Below are 21,581 nucleotides of genomic sequence, written 5' to 3'. Positions count from 1 at the left end.
GCAAAAAGTCAAAAAGGCGAGTCGCCAGAATATACTACCATATGCTGTAAAACCTTCCCAGCACTTCAAAAAGATCCATCTTATCCTCTGTCGAATTTTCTTATTTACTTACTTAGCTGGCACCTACAACCGATGGTCGATTTTGGGTGCTACCAAACTGTTGCGCCAATTGCCCCTGCATTGCGCGCGTTGACGCCTGTTAGAAACATTAAGAGCTGTCAGACCATCGTCAACTTGGTCTTTCCAATGCAGTTGAGGACGCCCTCTTTTTTACGAGTTCCACCAGTGAATTTTGAAAAGAGCACCTGCTTTGATTGAGCATTACTGTCCATTCTCTTTAATACGCTTTACTACGTGAATGTTGGCGTACAGTTCGTACAACTTGTGGTTTCATCATTCACACAAATCGGCGACCTGCTGTCCAATACGCGTAGAACTTTTGGTTGTTGACACAAGGTACTTTGTCTTGCCTTCGTTTACCACAACACCCATTCGACGGGCAACATTGCACACTAACTTAGCTTTGGATAAAAAAAGCTATAATTGGATAAAATGATACTTGCCTTTAGCTTCCTTATACAATTAATTTGCGAAAGATATTAAAATGCGATTTTTTAATTTTATTTTATTTTTAAAAATTCAATTTTTGTTATCAAATTGGACAAGTAGAAGTTGTAAATTTCACACATATATATTTAAATGCACACATATTACCGAAAACGATATTTATTTATGTACAAGTTTTGTTTGTCTAAAAAACCTTACAAGGTCTACCATGTCATAATCGCTTTCCGTTCCATAACTAACCAGCTTCTCTGTTACCCGAAGGCCAGTATTTCTGTGAATTCTAAATTGAGAAGTTTTCGTTAAAACCACACAAAAAAGCAGGAAACAAATATAAAATACATACAAACTAGTTACTTTGTTCGGATGGTGCCAACTCTGCTTGCCAAATGTGATTCGCGGTAAAAAATGTTTATTGTGAAAGCCGAAAATTTCCAGCAACAGCCGCGCTAGCGAAGCACATATTTCCAATAGTACCTGGGCTTACATCAAGCATGCCTAGCAGCTTACCATAGCTTATCAAATGGCGCTTTGAATGTCCATTTCCAGGTTACCACTTGATATGGATTTTACGCAGTTCTACCGCCGTATAACATTTCTCAGCTATCCTAGAAAAATGCAAGCAAAAAATACATGATCGTGCAAATGTAATGAAATCCTATATTATCCTCCGTACGAAAAAAGCATTAATGCTTTCTAAATGATGTATAAAATTTAAATTTTAACACAAGAACTTACTTTTCCCTTTAGCGTTAGCGTTGAGCGCAAAACCGACAACACTCGACACACCGACCAAATTTTCCCCACCTACACTGGAATTTGATTCTTCGGATATGGATTTGGAGTGCATCAGCGCATTTATATCATCGTCACATTCAATTACATCAGGATGTAGTGGTTTAAAGTTATTACGCCGCCATTGAGGTACGCACTGGTGTTCATCACCGACGCTGGCCCCGCTGTTTGTTGTACTATGGCCTCTATTGCATTCATTGAATTGTACAGTTTCCCCATTCTGAATAGTGTAGGTTATCATATCGAAAGCAGAATTTCTGGCATTTCGGCCCTTTCTCATGTTTCCACAGCGGCAAGTATAATAAATATTCGAACCGCTAATACCAGCAGCTTCTGCAAACAAATTGTTACGTATACGCACCGACGAATTAGCAAAGTTTGAACGAAGGGATGTGGCTCTGGTATGGATGGACAATGTACGCTCGTGTGCACCATGATTCGTGCGGAATTTGCAAAAGCAAGCAGAGAAACGTTTATTAAACTCTCGTTTGAATTTTTCCTGTAATCCAAAGGTTATTTGTATTAAATAAAGGTTACAAAAATGCACATTTCATAAATATGTGTATGCATGGGCATGCAGGCTTATGTGAGATGCAACTTTCGATACACAAGACATACTTGCGGCTAAATGTATACGAAGCGAGTGAAGAAGTAAACATAAAAGTGAAGGGAGAAAGCAAAAATATCCACTGCATATCAAAAGGCTGACAACTAAAAAACGAAAGCTTGCATGTCGTTGGTAGCAAACCAGACAGCCGGAGGATAAATTGAAACCCAACCCAACAACAAATCAACTACATCAGCAAATCCAGCTATTCAAAAATGATAATTTCAATAGGTTTCACAATGGATTCACATCTGATAAATCTACGGGCATCTCTCGACGAAGAGTAATGCCAATTCATCAATTTGGTATAGAAAGAAGTAATGCCTTTCGAAGATGATAAAATAGTATTTTTTTTTTATATCAGCGCGCTTTTGTACAAGGGTATTACAATTTTGCTCACATAACTGTAGATATAGAGACAGATGTAGATATATATATGTGTATATATGCACTTCAAAGTGTTCAGAATAACGAGTGGATTCCATTCAGTAGCGTCCGTTCGTCAGTCCACTAGTCCGTGGGCAGGATAACTCGTCCAAACAATTAAATATTTCAATAAAATTTGGCACACTCATTACTCTTTGCTCTAAGTAGTTTGGTATTGAAAATGGATGAAATCGATCGACAACCACGTCCATTCTGAATATCAGGGTGGTTTTCAAAAAATAAACGAAGCGAGGCACAAATGAGAAACCCAAGGAAAGATTTTGTGAAGAAATTTTTAAAAACGGACATGAAAAGAAGAAGAAAAAGGACTTAATAAAAGTCCTCACCCGAATAAGGTACTCGTATTGCTCTTCACCGAAATAGATACTATTGAGGTCGGACAAAACCCACGCCCACTTTTTTTAGTACGTTAAGACTAAATTTCTATCCGCCTCGCCTATAGCTCAAATGAAATTTTACTAAACTCTGTGTGGCTTTGTAGAGCTCTGTCAGAACCGAATTTAGGCATCCTTATTTGCTTTTTTAATATGGTTATATTTATAATTTCTTTTACTTGGGTAACAAAGGTGGATTGTGGTAAAAATTATATTCGTTTAAGTCTTGCAACAGCAGCCACCCTCGGCTAGCAAGTCACATAGCTCCAGGTAAGCCAAAACACTGCAATCAGGACAGCCAGGGGATGCCGCCTGATGTCCTCTTTACAACACCTACATAATGAGGGTCAAATGCTACCAGTTAAGGAGCACAACTAAATGATCAGCCACCGTAGGTTTCACCCCTGTAGACACCTTCTAGAGCCCCTGTAGACACCTAAAAAACAAACCGACAACTACTGGACGGGACAGTGTTTAGACATACGGTCAATGACATTCATCGGGAGATACTTACCACCTTCCTAAACTTCCGACCACTGAATGCCGTAATCGGAGTCGAACCACCACAACCCATAGCAAATGAAGAGCTTCAGCTACCCCGGGAGATACTTACCACCTTCCTAAACTCCCGACCTCTGAATGCTTTAATCGGACTTCAACCACCACCCATAGCAGATGAAGAGCTTCAGCTGCCAGGAGAGACCTGCGTTACCTTGACTGCTGCAGCAGACTAAACCCCCATCTAACAAAATTTACCCCCTCATACTCCCAAGCATATGTCCAGCATGTGAAGGCACACCGCACGATACTAACTACCTTTTCAAATGCCCCATCAAATCTATTCACCTAACGCGCCTTTCGCAGTGGACCCAAACTGTCGAAAGAGCAAGACTCCTGGGCCTACCATTAGATGAGCCAAACGAACAGGGTTCAGAAGCTGCTACAACAACAAAAACACCAGCAAGTCACACACCTTAGAATGTATACGTATAAGCACTGTCGCGGTCGAATAGGTTGATGCGTTACTACCATTCGGTAGTACCGGGATTCGAAATTTCGTGAAGGAAACACCAAATGATAGAAAAGGCTTTCTTCTAATAGCGGTTGTCCCTCGTCAGGCAATGTTAAACCTCTCAGAGTATTTCTGTTATGAAAATGTTTCTCATTTATCTCAATTATCTGCCAATTAGAAGCGAATGGCCGATGTATAGGCCAACTCTGGATCAGCGACTACCTCACAGGACCAAAGCCTCCTATCAGAAAATGCTATAAATTTTGCGATTGGTCCCTAATGTCAGTTCTGTTTTGACATTTGTGTAGTAAACACATGCGAAGTACACGTTAATAAACAATGTTACGCTACACTGCTCCAGAACGCGGAATATTGCTGACTATTTATTTCACCAATAATTGGTCGGTGACTTTGGCACAACGTGAATTTCGTCGCAGATTTCCTCGCCGTGCAACGCCTACTGGTGAAACACTGCGACGTTTAGCCGCTCGCCTCGAAGAGACTGGCACAACACGAGATGCTGCCAGGCGTGGCAGACCCCGGAGTAGCTGTTCGACAGAGAATATTGCTGCTGTAGCCGAGGATGTCATGGAAGCGCCGTCGACATCGACCAGACGAAGTGCCACGCAAATGGGTATCAGTCGACGGTCTTTACAGCGAATTTTGGTACAAGATTTGAAGATGTTTCCGTACAAAGTCCAGAGGGTGCATCAGCTGTTAGCTGCTGAGCGCCAATCGCGTCTAATATACGCTTAAGCCATCCTTAATCACCACCAAGAGGAAGATGATTTTTCATCAAAAATAATCATGAGTGATGAGGCCCATTTCCATCTTAGCGGGTACGTAAATAAGCAAAATTTACGCTTCTGGGGCACTGAAAATCCGCGTGTAACCCATGAAGAGCCATTACACCTGCTCAAAGTCACTGTATGGTGTGTTGTTTTCGCTGGAGGAGTCATCGGACCCTTTTTCTTCGAAGACGTCGCAGGCCAAACGGTTACTGTGAATGGTGAGCGCTACAGAGCAATGATCAACGAGTTCTTTTTGCCGCAACTTGATGAATTGGGATTGGAAAACATGTGGTTCTAACAGGACGGTGCAACGGCACACACTGCACGTGCCACAACCGATATGCTGAAGGATGCATTTCCCGGGTGCCTAATCTCCCGTTTTGGCGATTTGCACTGGCTTTTTGAAGTCGCGGGTTTATGTCAACAAGCCTCAGACTCTTGCAGCTCTTAAGGACAATATCCGTCAAGAATGTGAAGACCTATCGCCGGAAGTTTTGGCCAAAGTGATGGAAAATTCCACAAAAAAGGGTTCAAATGGCAATCAACTGTGGCGGCGGCCATTTACATTACATCATATTCTCGACGTGATGTAAAAAAAATTAAAAGACCAAATAAAAATAATCCACAAGAAGAGTCAAAGTTTTTCTTTTTTTTTTAAATTACAGCCAAAAAACATCGCACGGTTACTTTTGCGCCACCTTGTACTACAATATTTTCAGATTTGCCAAAAAATCTGGAAAATTCTGACAAAACTAGCTATCTCTGTCTCTATTCTATCTATTTCTTTCTGTTACTTTTCTACTTCCCTTCTTGACTATCAACCTTTTTATTTTCCAGTGCTTTGAGTGTGTTTTAGGAGTTACTTATCTCTCCGAGCTGCTTGGCTCGCCTTTTTCGAAATTTCAAATTTAATTTTCGGAGGCAATTTAAAACTGTAGGTCTCTTCATATGTGGAAAAACATCAAAACGCACACAACGAATAGCAGGAAAAGCTCAACCAAACACCCAACAATGCGTGTTAGTGCCAGATTTCAGTAAATGTGATATTAAATGGTTTCGATTGTTCAAATACTTACGTTGTAAATTCCATAGATGAAAGGATTATAACAGCTATTGCTCATCGCCAGCCAATCACAGCAAAACCATATCATGCCAATGAAGTGGTATTCGTTTATTTCCGGTATAGTCACGTATAAGATATTGTAAAGCTGTAGTGGCAGCCAGCAGATGCCGAATACAATCACAACAACAATCAACATTTTTATGACCTTTCAAAAAGAATGTACATAGGTAGACATTTACTTGTAGTGACACAATTTGTATATGAGCGCATAAACTAATGAAAGATTTTTTTTTTTTTTTGTGACTTATTAGTATTCTCTCTTTATTGCCTATCTGCCGTAGCAATAAAAGCATTCACTTAAGTAAAGCATGATTAGATAATGGTAAACAAGCCTTAGAATAATTTAATTAAACAGTGACCAGCTCCCAGTGGCTGGCCGCAAAGTCGTATATATTAGGGATGCCAATGTTGTGGGAAAAATAGTGTTACGGAAATTTGAATTTTTTGTTTTCAAATAATGCCATAATTGGGATTCGCTTTTGGCTTCATTTTTTTTATATGAATAAAAATTCAGAAATTCAAAGTATTTAAGGGGTTAAGGGTAGTCAGAATTTTCAAATCATTGGAATTTTTTGTTTTTGCTTTCTCTTAAAGTACCTATAATATCTGAGAAACATTGTGTGAAAATTTGAAGAGAATCCAAAGAATACTTTTCGAGTTATTCAACAATTAACTAAGGGCACTCGGGCACCCCGGAGCTTTCGCAAAACTTTAAATTCATTTTTCTCAAAACTGTGTTTTTTGAACTGGTGATCACTGTTACTTAAAAGCCGCTTGATAGATATCAATAACATTTGTACAGCTTTTGAAAAACATAAAAAACTTGTGCCTGATTGAAGAATTTTATTTTTAATTTCGATTTTTTTTCAACAATTAATTGTCAACAATAAATCTTAAAAATATTTCCTGAGACCACCATATTGCTAATTTCGAAAACAAAAGCTGCGATCAGGCACAAGATTATCTATTAATAAAACTAATATCTCTTGTCCGATTGATTTTAGATGAATCTCCGAGGACTTGTGATGATCACCGCAAGGGACTTTTGTAGAAACGGGCTCCACACAAACAGCAATAACTTTTACAATTATTAATTTTTATGTTTTTGAAATTTTGCTAAAGTCAAGTCGAAACGTGATTTATTAGTGCTATTTTTCATTTTTGTAAAAGAAGGAAATTGGTTAGCAAAAACAAATTAATGAAAATCATAATTTCTTCCGGCCTCTGACTACCCCTAACCTCTTAAACCTACAATAAAATAAATTACAAATTTTAAATAATCAGGTTTTAAAGTCAAAATTTTCTATGGCGGAGACATCTTCAAGTATGATAATATTTTTATACCAGCGCACTTGTGCCGTAAGGTATTATAATTTTGCTCACATAATGGTTGTATGTAACAGAATTGCGAAATTGAGATAAATGCTTTTTTACGATTGAATTTTTAAACAACAAGAACTTACTCAGTTCGACAGAATGAGTTGATCTACTTGCAAATATTAATGATGCAGTTTTCAATTCAAATCAATTAAAACAATATTTTATTATATAAGTAAATTAAAACCAGTTTCTTGGCAAATGAAAAGTTTTATTGTAATGAAATTTCTTAATTTAATTTAACAATTTTTTTACTTCTTTCAATTCGATATTTCAAATTTTTCAAAAGCACTGACATACCGAGATTATCAACCCTAATGCGCTTGTAGTTCATTGTGCACGATACTGTTTAATTAAGCATTAAGTGCCATCTATCGCAAACAAACAATAAGCCAACCAACTCATTCAAATATATACTCGTATATTAGGGTGGATCAAATTGCTCGAATGAGAATTTTTCGACAGTTCATATGATATTTGAGGTTTCTATGGATAAATGGGTGAGAAATAATGGGTGCTAAATAAATTTGAAATCTGCGCATTTTTTAATTTAACTTTTCACAAAATTTCCAATTTTTCATTTTAGGCCAGTTTTACAGTGGGTTTTTTTTTTTTTTTTTGAAAATATTCTATGACTAAAGTCTTGCCTGTTTTTTTTTTTTTAATTATTCTATAACATCTTAAGATTATTGTGTGAAAGTTTGAAGTGCATTAGAGTAAAATTGACAAAGACACAAAGGATTAAGTATCTACCTCTCCAACCGGATTTCACGCTGTAAAAATCTTCACAAATCTTTAAACGCGTTTTTCTCACACTTGCCTTTTTTACGGTCGGTGTCCACTGTAGATTCATATCTACTGCACCGATTCTTTTCAAATTTGGTTTTTTTGTTTCTTTACTTTATTCACGAGGTAATGACGTCGAGTTTTTTTTTTTTAAATTTTGTCATATTTTAAAACAACAAAGTTTTCAAGTTTTTTTATGAAAAATCGGTGTTTTGATTTCAAAGCGCTTTAAAAAATTAAAAAAAAAAAAAAAAAAAAATATATATTAAATTCGACGTTGTTACCTGCGAAACTTTATTAGCTGATGAAATCAATTTGTTTTTTGATTTTAGTTGATCCAGTAATGAGTTCTGAGGGACACCGCAATAAAACTTTTTTATGAGACGTCCGCGAAGATTCGCTGCCACCAACTCATTTCTTCATAAAAATCAATGAAAATTTCACACAATATTCTTTAAATATGACTTTATAATGAAGTAATTTTAAAATTTTGAATAAATCAACTGTGTCGACAAAAAAAATTTCAAAAAATATGCTTGTTTTACACCGAATTAACCATACTACCCCCTTAATGCAACGTAACTTGATTCCGATGTCGTGAGAATGAGTAATATTCGTTCTCTGAAACTGGAGGATATTTCCAGACTTGCCAAAGAATCTGGAAAATTTTCACAGAACGCACGACCTTTATCTCTGTCTTTATTCTTTCCGTTCTGTTTCCCTGATACTTTTCTCCTTCCCTCCTTGACTATCTACCCTCTTTCCAAAGCTCTAAATACAATGGGATTTTTAGCTTGAGTGTTTTAGGAGCCACCAAATCTCTTGGTGCTCCTTGGCTCGACCTATTCAAAAAACTATTGGAGGTTGAATTAGTTTTAAAGGTGACACACAGATGGCGCTATTTATCACTATCGGGATATATTGGAGGTTGAATTAGTTTTAAAGGTGACACACAGATGGCGCTATTTATCACTATCGGACATTTTTGGATACACATTTTTTACTCCCGATGTAACGAACAATTGTGGACATTAGTCAATTTGAACTATTAATTGCTAGATAACTTAGAAAAACGTATTACTTCAAAATATCCCGCTTACGGGATAAATAAATATCATATCACTGAAATCACGCGATGCACCCAAACCAACAAAATCTGTTTGGCGGCTGTGATTTCGATGTGTATTTTGTGTGATTAAATGCTTACTTCTGGAGAGGTAAAACTGCTTGCTGATTTTTTTTTAAGTTAATTTTATAAGTGATGAACCTGTTTCCCACTGTGTCTGTCCTGTGGATGCTACCTCGTCATTTATCTTTGAGCGTGTGAAACTGTCGTTGGAAGCTGTTGAGAAAGGTAATTTTGCCTTAAAACCCTCCACCAAAAAATGGATGGCGATGGTCCTTCAGTGGCTCCCTTCCAACTTTGTTCAGCTCTTGCTTTGCGTCTCAAGTTAATCGTTAACCTCTGGTAACCTCAAGTTAATAAATTGTGGTGCCTCTGGTGGATGACTGGGAAATGACAGTCCAGACCTCCAATTTTTAAAAGTGGTAAAAAAATATAATGTCCGTTAGTATAATATATATTGATTTTTCAAAAGCGCTCGATAAAGCATCGCATACAATTTTCATGAATACACTTCTATTTCTGTGCTTTCATTTTTTCTAGATTGGCTGCGATCTTACTTAGACATGTAATAGAAATTGTGTAGCTTCTTTTGATGATGCCTCGTCTGCTCCTTTTCCTGCGTTCTCTTGTGCACCTTAAGAAAGTATATTGCTTTTTTTTGCTTTTATCCTTTTTTTTTTGGAAGACCATTTTTGGAAGGCTGTCAACCTTTTGAATGAACCTTGTATGACCAAAGAAAAATTTTTATTTTTTAACAATAGATGAGAAAATTAAATGCTTAAAACAAAAATAAAAAACCTTTTTTTGTTTCCATTTTACACGTTTTTAAAGAAACACACAAAAAACAGCATTTCAGACGAGGCGAGGGCCATAAGTTGCTATTTGCTACATTTGTTCGATCTACATTAGAATATGGCGCATTTCAAGAAGCCGCATTGAAGAGTTTACCACCTAGAATTACATATTCATCTATCAATCTATTGACAGAATTGAAGAATTTCAAAATGTTTTTAAGTATGCCTTAAGTATGCCCGCTCTTCCTTTAACTTTTTTCATCCTGTTCCATCATATAAATTCCGCTTAATTAATGAATTAGAAATCTCAAACAGCTTGAAACTAGAAAATCGATTTTGTCGCTGTCTTTTTTACCTAATATTATCAGGGGGAAATTGACTGTTCTTGTCTTCTAGAGATGATTAACTTTTCGATCCCTACCTGGACTTTACGTAATTAATATTCGCGTAATTTGAACAGGCGGCTGTGGTAGCCGAATGGGTTGGCGCGTGACTGTCATTCGTAGAACGTAGGTTCCAATCTCCATGCAACACCAAATGAAGAAAAAAAAAGAGGTTGTTTGTAAAGTCGGTTTACTGACGATAGTTTAACGTGACAACGTCATAAGAAAATATTGATGGAATGGTTGCAATTTTCACAACAAAATTTTAATTTTATTTGTTTGATAGATATTTTGTATGGATATAGAGGAGGAGGTAAATGGAATTGCAATGGAATAGGTCAAGTTACATTTACAAAAACGTGGAAAATGACGAAACATTTATCAAATTCATGAAAGATATCTTCAATTTCGATTGTGCATCAGACGTTAATAAGTCAACAACACTAACAGGCACCATCATCGTTTTGCCTTTTTCAAGACACTTTACACTCGAAACACTCCCTTTCATTTCCTACTTTTTCTATCATCGTCCTATTCTCAACAGAGAAATGGTTCATTACCATGCACACAGCAAGAAGGCATATGCAAATACAAGTATCTGAATTTATATACAAATGCGCATATACATACATATATACGCTCACTTAAGTAGGAGAGAGCAAGATGTCGAACGTTGCCGAACGCGGGGGCCGATTGTGCTCTTTGTCGTTCGTTCCGTGCACTCACTTGCAGTTCAAGCACATTAGCTTACATTTGCTTGCGTACGGAATACATAGATTCGTATATTTGATATGTCCATATGATTTGTATGCATCTTTACATATAGATTTGTTCTTTTTGAAAATTGCGCGAAATTGTATATGTATATGCATGTTTATATACATATGTATATTAGTATACAACATATCTTATAAGGTATGTTGTAAATATTAATATACCATATATTTTTTCCTTCATATATAATAAAAAAATTAAAAATAATAACATTAAAACAACAGGTATTATTAACAAACTTGGTTTTATTTTAAATTCTTCAAGTAAATCAAATTAATAATAATCAATAAGTAGGCATATGCAAATACAAATACGTGAATTTATATATGTACATATGCGCATATACATACATATATACGCTCACTTAAGTAGGAGAGAGCAAGATGTCGAACGTTGCCGTTCGTTTGCTTTGTTTGCTTTGTCGTTCGTTCCGCGCTTTCGCTTGCAGTTCATTCAAGCTAACGGCAATGAGCAAGGTAACGACAAATGAGCAAGGTAACGACACATTTTTTCGTGCGTGCAGCCGGCTAAATCGAATTATAAGACGTTAGCACGTCAAAAAAAGCTTTTTCTAATAGCGGTCGCCCTTCGGCAGGCTTAAAATTGTACAATAGGTCTCCCCATTTGTGGACCAGCATCAATATGCACATCACATATAGGAGGAGGAGATCGGCCAAACACCTAACAGAAGGGTAAGCGGCAATTATTTATTGTATTTTATTTAATTATTTGTTTGAATAGGTTCAGAACAAATTATGCCTGTAATGTTCCTATTGCTTGCCCTCTTCGTGAACTCAAGGAGATCTCAAATTCTATTGAATTCGATTTTACATTATCTAAACTAAGTTTTTCAGCTCAAGTAAACTGTCTATTGTAATGTAATTTTTTAATAACAATATTTTGATTGTAGTATTTAGTGAGTAAGAAAAATTGTAACTCAGCTTAATTTTCTTGTTTTTTGGTTTTTATTGTTTGTTAAACTTACTTTTGTGGTAAAAGTAGTCAGTAAGAAAGAACAATTGTTTATTTGGTTCTGAAATTAAATAAGTAAAAATACAAAAATAGAAAAATCGCTTGTTGTGAATTTATGGACTTTTTACAAAAGCATTAATTTTATTATTATACGAAAACTCAAATAGCAGATCAAAACTAAAATTTTACATTACCATATTTAATAATAATTTTTTTTCCACAAATTCTAGAATAAAAGCAAACGTTTAAAGAAGTGGTTAAAGAGGCAAGGAATGAAAAAAAAATTAATTTTGTGAAAAGTTGATTTTTTCTTTTAAAAATGCGCAGTCTTAAAACTAAGGTTTCTCTACAGTTTAACGCAGAATTATCTAAAGAGCACGAAAATACCATACGAAAAAATCGTCCCACCCTAATTCACTTGAATACATCCATGTAACAAGAGTTGAAAGTTTCATCATGCCTACTTACTTTCTTCTTATTACGCATCAATGCCATATCCCGCGTATCCTCTGCATTGCCCGGTGTCTGTGTAAACCATAACTTGAAAGCCATCTGTACGTAGACAAATGCGATAACACAGAATGGCACAAAATACTGCACGACCACCAGTACATAGCGATAAGCTTTCAATTGTTCATCCGAGAGATTGACATTCATACAAAAAGGGCGAGTAACATTCACGATAACACCGTCCTCTTGTTTTCCGGTTAGTGAGGATATTACGAAAAATAGATGAGCCAAACAGAAACCATATTATTAAATGTGAAAGGACAATTTCAGTGAAAAATAAAATTTCAGAGCAAATAAAATTTCAGAGAATACATTTGTCAAGAGAAAGTAGCATATACGCGTATGTACTTACATTATTTTTATTTGGTTACATAGTATATATTTATACTTACCTCTGTAACGCTCCTCCACCAACTCAACGCGAAAGGCGATGGCAGAGGGAGTAGCGAAAATGAGCGCCAATAACCAAATCGCAAATATTATGAATTTCGAGATATATTTAGATGGACGTGCTCTGAAAATAAAACCACGAAAATGCAATACGAAGATTCTTAGAAATTAATTGCATAAAAGACTTATAAATAAAAACACACAAAGATTTGGTTGATATAAAAACCCACACTGTTACTGAAAAGAAAATAATTAAATGGAAATCTAACAATGTAATTAAACGACTTTCACTTAATGTCCTTCGTATTTGTAAATATGCAATTAGCTTTGCTTTAGTTTATTATTTTTTTCCGGTTTAGTTTTTTTTTTTTTTCGATGCCACTCTCAAAGGGCATATAAAATTTAAAGCATACAAAAGACATGCAATGTTTCGGGTGTTTTTTTAGCTGCATGAGAACTATCGTTATCGGTTGGACAGTTGAAAACGGCACACTGTGCTGGTATTTCTGTTCGTTAAGGTCTGGCGAAGTGCCTCCTGTCATTAAACAAACAGTCGGCGCACTCGCGTATCGGCACCTACGTCACTGTTGCCATCAACGATTTTGAGGTTGTAAAAGTCCTCGTTTATTTAGGAACTAGCATTAACACCAATAACAATCTCAGCCTTGAAATCCAACGTAGAATCTCTCTTCCCAGCAAGTGCTACTTTGGACTAAGTAGGCACCTGAGTAGTAAAGTTCTGTCTCGATGAACAAAACTAACACTCTACAAGGCTCTCATCATGCCCGTCCTATCGTATGACGCAGAAGTATGAACGATGACATGAGTCGTCTCTTGGAGTGTTTGAGAGAAAGATTCTTTGGAATATTGTGGACCTTTACACGTTGGTGATGATGGAACGATGAGCTGTATGAGCTTTACGATGGCATAAACAAAGTGCAGCGAATAAAGATCCAGCGGCCTCTTTGGCTGGGCCATGTCTTCCGAATGGATACAAACGCTCCGGCTCTGAAAGTATTCGACCGTCTGGTGGTAGCAGAGAAAGAAGAAGGCCTCCTCTGCGTTGGACAGATCAGGTGGTGAAGGATTTGGCTTCACTTGCAGGTTAGGATGAGAAAGAAATGATTGGTGCGCTTTGTTAAACTCTTCAAAAATCGCGTAAGCGCTTATCGCGCCATTTAAGAAGAAGAAAAAAGTCTGGAAAGCCATCATAAGTCCTTTAAGGCCGTGACAACCCCCAAATTGTGGAAGTTTAGGTTAGGTTAGCCAGGTTGCTTATCTTAGACAAGTCACTCGGTAGTCCTAAGGTCCATAGTGATACCTGCATTTGATTTTCATGCCCTAACTAAGTTACTTAAACCACTTAGATCTTTTTAAGGAGGTAACTAGACCCTACAGTGAGACATTTCCCATATTTGGAAGACCGAAATTATCGCCAAAAAATTGTGCCAAACACGACTTCTTTCAAGTACAAAACATTCACAGAGGAGGTGTTGTACCGACTCAATTTCTTCTTCATCTCCACAAATCTTGCAAATGTACCATTGTACTGTCTAGGGTGCCAATAGTGCAGTGACTCGTCACAACACCTGTGAGGACGCTGGTAGTTGATCTGTTGCACCCACGCAGACATTTTAACCTTTTACGATTCATTTTTGGCTAGAGCGCTTTGGAGACCCTGCAGTTAGTAGTCAGAGACCACCTTCCGTATTTACGGTCAAGTCAATCTCAGTGTACAGTTCATTTAGAGCAATGATTATGTCCTCTACTTCAGAACTTTTCCTTGAACTCTTATCCGCTCTTTCATTTCCCTTCACTCCAGAATGGGAATCACATATAAATAATATAACAAAAAAAGCCACGAAATCCTTGTGGACAACCAAACAATTACTAGGGAGATCCTGGGGCCTCAGCCCTAGTATGGCCCTCTGGATATACACCCAAATGGTTAGACCAATCATACTGTATGGGGCACTAGTATGGTGGAGCAAATCTATCCAACAAACAGCGATAACCAAACTGGGAAAAGTACAAAGGCTTGCTTTCCTATGCATCACAGGGGCTATGAGAACTACCCCAACAGCTGGCATAGAAGCACTCCTTAATCTCCCACCACTTCATATAGCAATCCAAGAGGAAGCAGCTACGCAAGCACTCATGCTACACATGAAAGTAAATTTCAAATTGGGCAACCTCACCGGTCACCTAAATATCCTAAATAAAATCAAAAACACCATAAACATGGCTCAAGTTTCAGACCACATTGACCCAACCCTCTGTTTCACAAAAGGATACTCAGTTACCTTTCCTGAGAGGATAGAGTGGAAAACAAACCCGAAATGGATGAATGATGATTCACAAAAATGGTACACTGATGGATCAAAAACACCTTATGGTGTAGGAGCAGGTGTAGTGGGGCCCAGAATCCACAAATCATACACTCTCACCGGGGACACCACTATCTTCCAAGCGGAACTATACGCAATAATGGAAGCAGTAAACATCATGCAACGCAGAAACCACAAGAGAGTAAGGATTAAAATACTCTCGGACAGCCAATCAGTCCTAAAAGCTTTAGATAGCTATACATACAACTCAAAAACCCTCTTAGAATGTCGCAAGGCACTCAATAATCTGGCATCCAAAAACAATGTTTCATTAATTTGAGTACCGGGACATGAGAAATATGACGGCAACGAAAAGGCAGACGTTCAAGCCAAAAAAGGGGCAGATGAAAACTTCATCGGACCTAGTCCTATGTTCGGATTCAACAAAAACATCCTAAAACAAAAAATAAAATACTGGGCCAAAACTCTATTAAATCAGCATTGGAACAATGTAGAGGGTCTTAGACACTCCAAAAAGCTCCTAAGTTTTAACGCTAAAAGAGCCAACACGTTGAACAAAAAGAGCATTCGCACTCTCACAGGCGCCCTCACGGGTCACTTCACCTGCAACAAACACTTACATAAATTAGGCATAACTAACACCAGCACCTGCAGATTCTGCTGCGAAGATGAGGAGTCTATGGAACATCTCATTATCGAATGTCCGGGGTTGACGCAGAGAAGGAAAAGGTTTTTAAACAAGTTCATGCTTACAGATGAAGACCTTCAATCACTCCCTCAGAAGGAGCTGGTACAATTCATAAGCATACTTAACAGTCAATAGACAGCATAGGGTGCACAATAGATCAATATGGTCGCAGTGCTAAAGGGCTACTCCTTAACCCTTTACAACCATTAACCACTAACCATCACTCCAGAGTGGCCGCGGAGCCAACGAAGTGTGATGTTATGTTCTTGGATAAGCGAGAGCGACCTACTGCATTCTGTAGCACATCTTGAATTGATGCGCGCTCAGTTCAGTTCCTTGATCGCTGCTTGACTATCAACAAAAATGGCAAGGTTTGCCGGAGGTAAGTCCATTAATGTTATCGTTTTTATTGCTTTGTTTATAGTTCAGATCTCAGCTTGGAAGACGCTACACCCGTCTGGGAGAACTATCGATATCGATAACTATGGCTCGACACTTCGTAATCTCATGAAAAGAATTGTGTTCGCAATAATAGCAGCACGACATATCGCAAAGTTTGGTTTATTGATTTTGTTTTTGTTTTTTTATTATTCAATTCTTACTACGACAAAAACCATTTAATTTAAGGTCTGAAACCTTGTACAAAATTTAAATAAATTTCACAGATTTCCATAAAAATTTAATAAGAATTTCTAGAAAAATTTCCATTGGGCAGTTTTCTACCACATTGATTTTTATTGTAATTATAATAAAGGCATTTTCCGCCGATCTTGTGTTTTTTTTTAATATAAAAAATTTTGATCACTTATTATAAAGAAAGTAATGTCAACAAAAAAAATTATGAAAAATTAAAACATATTTTCAGCAAGTTTAAATTGGCACTTTGTTATACCAAAACTGGGATTCAAATGTATATTCGAAAATTTTCTAAAAAATTAGAAAAAAATTAGTTGAATTTGTTTAAATTTTGGACAAAGGTTGAAACTTTAAGTTATAGTATGAACTGGAATAAAAAAATAGATAAAGAGGCAAAACTTTGCAATAAGTCGGGCTGCAATTGTTGCGAACACAAGTGTAGTTAGCCCGTTTAAAAGTTATTTTCATGAGATTACGAAGCACAGTTTGCCATTCTCAACTGTCAAGCCATAGCTATCGATATCGATAGTTCTCACAGACCGGTGTTGTCTTCCGAGCTGAGATCTGAACTATGGACAAAGCAGTAAAAACCATAACCTTACTGGACTTACCTGCGGCAAACCTTACCATTCTTGTTGATGGGGTGATAAAAATTTAGTGAAGCCACTTTTTTTAGGACTTAAAAAAAAATGTATTAATCGATGTTCCGAAGTGTGGTATACTTAACTTAACCCTTTAGTAATTTTTTACCCCACCCTTAAATATTTTTTTTACCTCTAGGTAGGTAGGTGAAATGATTAAAGTGATGGTCTGGCACTCCTCAAGTAACACTAAAGCGCCGTTTTGATGCCACTATGAGACCCCCAACAGGAAGATATCTACAGCTAGCCCGAGCTGTTGATATAATGGAGAAGATTTTTGAGATTTAGGCTGGCGCACTGCCACAGGCTGTTGAAGAAAGGAGCACACAGTGATCTTAATCGTCTAGCTGTCAAACCCGGACATTTACAGAGAAAGTGCTCAACATTCTCCTTCTCTGAAAGGTCCCCACAGCTTCTACAATGGGGGTTAAATGGTGGGCCTAGCTTTTCCGCTTGTGGTCCGATCGTCCAGTGACCGATAAATGCAGCTCCAAGGTCGGAAATTGAATGGCGAGGAGTCCAAAGGACTTTCTGTGCCTTCCGTACATTGTACTGGGGTCAAAGGGTTTTCGAAATAGTACATGAAGAAATGGAGCTCCATCTTTTCTGCGCTTTCCTGAGAAATGATTGTACCCCTAAGTACATATATTTTCTTCTAGCAACGATGACGATATCTTGTTTAAGCAGATTTAACCAGTAAAATATATTTTTTTTTAACTAAATTTAAACTAGTAAGTTCCATAAAATATAAAAACTACTAATTTCATTTTTATTATCTTTAGGTATACTTTTTTTATTTCAGTACCCATGGGGTAATTTTTCGGATTTTAAATAAAAAACTTTACTAAATTTGCTTACCTCAACGGATTGATGATGGCGCGATGTCGATCAATCGCAATCGCGATCAGTGTAAATACGGAAACATTCACGCTTAAGGTTTGAACGAAAGGACAAAAACCACACATAAACCAAGGTAAGTTCCAACGCTGCAATAAAGCTGCTTGAAACTGAAAAAATAAAAAAATTATTAAATAATTTTTTTTCTCTATTCGAATACGACTTAGATGTATGTTAGTTTTAGAGAGCGATTCCTTTAATTTTTAGTCCTTTCTTTAGTGTTGCGATTCTTTTATTGAAATTCTTGTTTGAGCACTAGACGGTTATTTACGGTGTTGTAATGAGTTAAATTTTGATTTTACAATAAGTTTAATATTAAGTCTGCTCCCACAGAGTTTTCCCAAGAGCTTCCCTAAAACTTGTGAATACCAAACCCCATTCTATTCAAATTTCTTATACATGCCTTCATCCAAGTAAGAAGATGCTTAGGTAACTAATGGGATTATTGGTTTAATATCCAAGGTTAAATTTAAGTACTCTAAAAAGTGAACAAGACGTAAAATCTCTAGAAGATGAACGACATGTAGCACATTAGCCTCAGATTCGTTTATTCGTATTCTAAAAGATAGGTTTTTAAAGCATAAAGATACTCCTGGGTTTACAGACACTTTTATCGATAATATCTCGAGTTCGGCTCCGATCAGAGCGCTTTATGAGAACTCCGAACTGGCAATGCATGGTCGTCCTCTGTCGCTCTTTCTCTTCGCCATCGTCCTAGACGATGTCAAGAGCAAATTAACCCTGCACAAAAGAGGCAACGTATCGAGTTTCACCAGGCAAGGTCTGGACTTCTCCGAGGATAGCTGCTTCCTCTCTTACAAAGTCACTGATATGCAAGCCAAGGCGGACAGACTAGTCACGCTGGCACACACCGTCGGATTGGAGATCAATATCGCCAAGACGAAGGTTGATGGGTGCCCCGTGGAATTTGCACTATCACGACAGACGGCGGAGCAGATGAAGATGTCAACTGCTGGCTAAACAAAGCATAGGCGGCGTTCGTGCAAATGCATTCAGTAAGGGCGAGTTCGCAAATTTACAGGCGCACTAAACTGCACATTTTCAGCTCATGTGCATTTGGATTGTTGTACGGAAGCGAAACATGGCTGGTCTCCAACACCATCACACAGAGGCTACAATCTTTCGTCAACAAATGCCCCGCATCATCTGTATAAGTAGAATATTCTGGCCGAACCCAATCAGCAACGGCGCCCTGTAGAGTTCAACTCGTGAGGAATCCATCCTATGGCAAAAAGTGGCGATGGATAGGTCACACGCTTAGAAAACCACCACACATCACAAGGATGGCATTGGACTGGAGCACGCAAGAGAACTGAGGTCACGGTCGGCCAAATAAAACTCGGAGAAGGTCAAGGTGGTGCGAAATAGCAGATGCTGACATCACATGGACGGCGCAAAACCAACAACCCTGCACCGTGTTCGATGGAAGAGTCCAGTCGCGAGGTCCTATGCTCCCGGGCGGAGTGAACAAGGAAAAGAAAAAATCTCGAGCCTTGATGATAATACAATAGTAAATTAAAATAAATTTCCAAAAATAAGCATTACTAAATTTATTAGCTCTTCTAGCAACTCTTCTCATAACAGCTGCGAGCATAAAAAAAAGTGTATGAAATGGAAAATAATTTGAGGATACAATTTTATTACTTCAAGCAGTTAAAGGAAACTATTGCCCGATTTCTTTAGACTACATATTTTAAATCACTGAATGGCTGTGCAAATCGAATTTTTGAAGTAACTTTAAATCCATCTTCCTGTTAGGTAGCTCGTCATGCATAAAATTCACAGAGATATCCGAAAATTCCAAAAAAATATCTATGATGCTTTCCATTTCTATTCAACCGGGCTATTCGGGTCATGTTCTTCGATTTTGATGTAACTGAAATATGTTGCTCTCTGGTCAAAATAATGAGACACGTATTTTTTTGTTCGCCCGAAAAAATTTTTTTTCAAGAGTTATCGGCAATTTGGTTTTTCGGCTCAAAATCGATTTTTTTTAATTATGTAAGAAAAAAAAAAATTTTTGATGCCCATAACTTAGTCAAAAATGAACCGATTTTAATAATTCAGGGATCAAAATGATCGTAATTACTTACACTAGCGACTTCATGTAGAAACAATTGCAAAAAAGTAGTTGAAATTTTTTTATTTAGCAAAAAAGCAAAAAAATTGAAATTTTTTCGAAATTCAATATTTCAAAAAGTGTATTTTTTTTATAACTTTCTCCAAATCAAAAGGACATCTCAAACTTTAATTGAGCTGAATGCCCAGTAGCTAAAATGAGTTGCTTTTGAGCAATGAATTTTTGATAAAAAACCTGTTTCGCACTTTTTGTTTTTTGCAAAATAAAAAAATTTCAACTACTTTTTTGCAACTGTTTCTACATGAAATCGCTCGTGTAAGTAATAACGATCATTTTGAACCCAACATTATTAAAATCGGTTCATTTTTGACTAAGTTATGAGCATTTAAAAAAAAAATTTCTTATATTATTAAAAAAAATCGATTTTGAGCCGAAAAACAAAATTGCCGATAAAGCTTGAAAAAATTTTTTTCGGGCGAACAAAAAAATACGTGTCTCATTATTTGGGCCAGAGAACAACATATTTGAGTAACATCGAAATCGAAGAACATGTCCCGAATAGCCCGGTTGAATTGAAAAGGAAAGAATCTATATAAGACAATTTTTTTTAATTACTCATAACTTAGTCAAAAATAAGCCGATTTGAATGATTCTGGGTTCAAAATGATCGTAATTACTTACACGAGCGGCTTCATGCAGAAGCAATTGCAAAAAAGAAGTTGAAAAGGTTTTATTTTGCAAAAAACAAAAAGTGCGAAACAGGTTTTTTATCAAAAATTCATTACTCAAAAGCAACTCATTTTAGCTACTGGGCATTCAGCTCAATTAAAGTTTGAGATGTCCATTTGATTTGGAAAAAGTTATAAAAAAAAAAATACACTTTTTGAAATATTGAATTTCGAAAAAATTTAATTTTTTTCTTTTTTGCTAATAAAAAAATTTCAACTATTTACTTTTTTGCAATTGTTTCTACATGAAGTCGCTAGTGTAAGTAATTACGATCATTTTGAACCCAGAATTATTAAAATCGGTTCATTTTTGACTAAGTTATGGGCATTTAAAATTTTTTTTTTCTTATATAATTAAAAAAAATCGATTTTGAGCCGAAAAACAAAATTGCCGATAACTCTTGAAAAAAATTTTTTTCGGGCGAACAAAAAAATACGTGTCTCATTATTTTGACCAGAGAGCAACATATTTCAGTTACATCGAAATCGAAGAACATGCCCCGAATAGCCCGGCTGAGTTGAAATGGAAAGCCTCCTATGATTTTTGCAAAGAAGGTCAAGATTAGCCAAGTCAAATGCTTTAGTAAAAGCCAAAAGGCAGAGAAGTGTTAGATTATCTTCATCAAATTGTACCCTAATGTCATCAACTATTTTTAACGTGACTGTAGAGCAGCTGAGTTTACATCTAAAGCCTGACTGCAATGTTGCTAGCAGATT

General features: G+C 36.8%; 1 protein-coding gene across 1 annotated transcript in view; it reads right to left on the bottom strand.

Moving 5' to 3' along the window:
* Positions 1 to 671: 671 nt before the first annotated feature.
* The window catches only part of LOC128861057 (RYamide receptor), a 37,217-nt gene continuing 16,307 nt past the window's right edge, over positions 672 to 21,581 (bottom strand). The window contains exons 3-9 of the mRNA XM_054098946.1: positions 17,997 to 18,145; positions 12,828 to 12,949; positions 12,394 to 12,620; positions 5,667 to 5,858; positions 1,303 to 1,858; positions 911 to 1,172; positions 672 to 847 (exon numbers count right to left, since the gene is read on the bottom strand). Coding sequence (XP_053954921.1) covers positions 1,168 to 1,172; positions 1,303 to 1,858; positions 5,667 to 5,858; positions 12,394 to 12,620; positions 12,828 to 12,949; positions 17,997 to 18,145 — 1,251 coding nt within the window. The 3' untranslated portion in view covers positions 672 to 847; positions 911 to 1,167. The remainder of the gene's footprint in view (positions 848 to 910; positions 1,173 to 1,302; positions 1,859 to 5,666; positions 5,859 to 12,393; positions 12,621 to 12,827; positions 12,950 to 17,996; positions 18,146 to 21,581) is intronic.

Source organism: Anastrepha ludens, chromosome 4, assembly GCF_028408465.1.
Source record: "Anastrepha ludens isolate Willacy chromosome 4, idAnaLude1.1, whole genome shotgun sequence".
Classification (NCBI taxonomy): Eukaryota; Metazoa; Arthropoda; class Insecta; order Diptera; family Tephritidae; genus Anastrepha; species Anastrepha ludens.
This window is presented reverse-complemented; position numbering and strand designations above follow the sequence as displayed.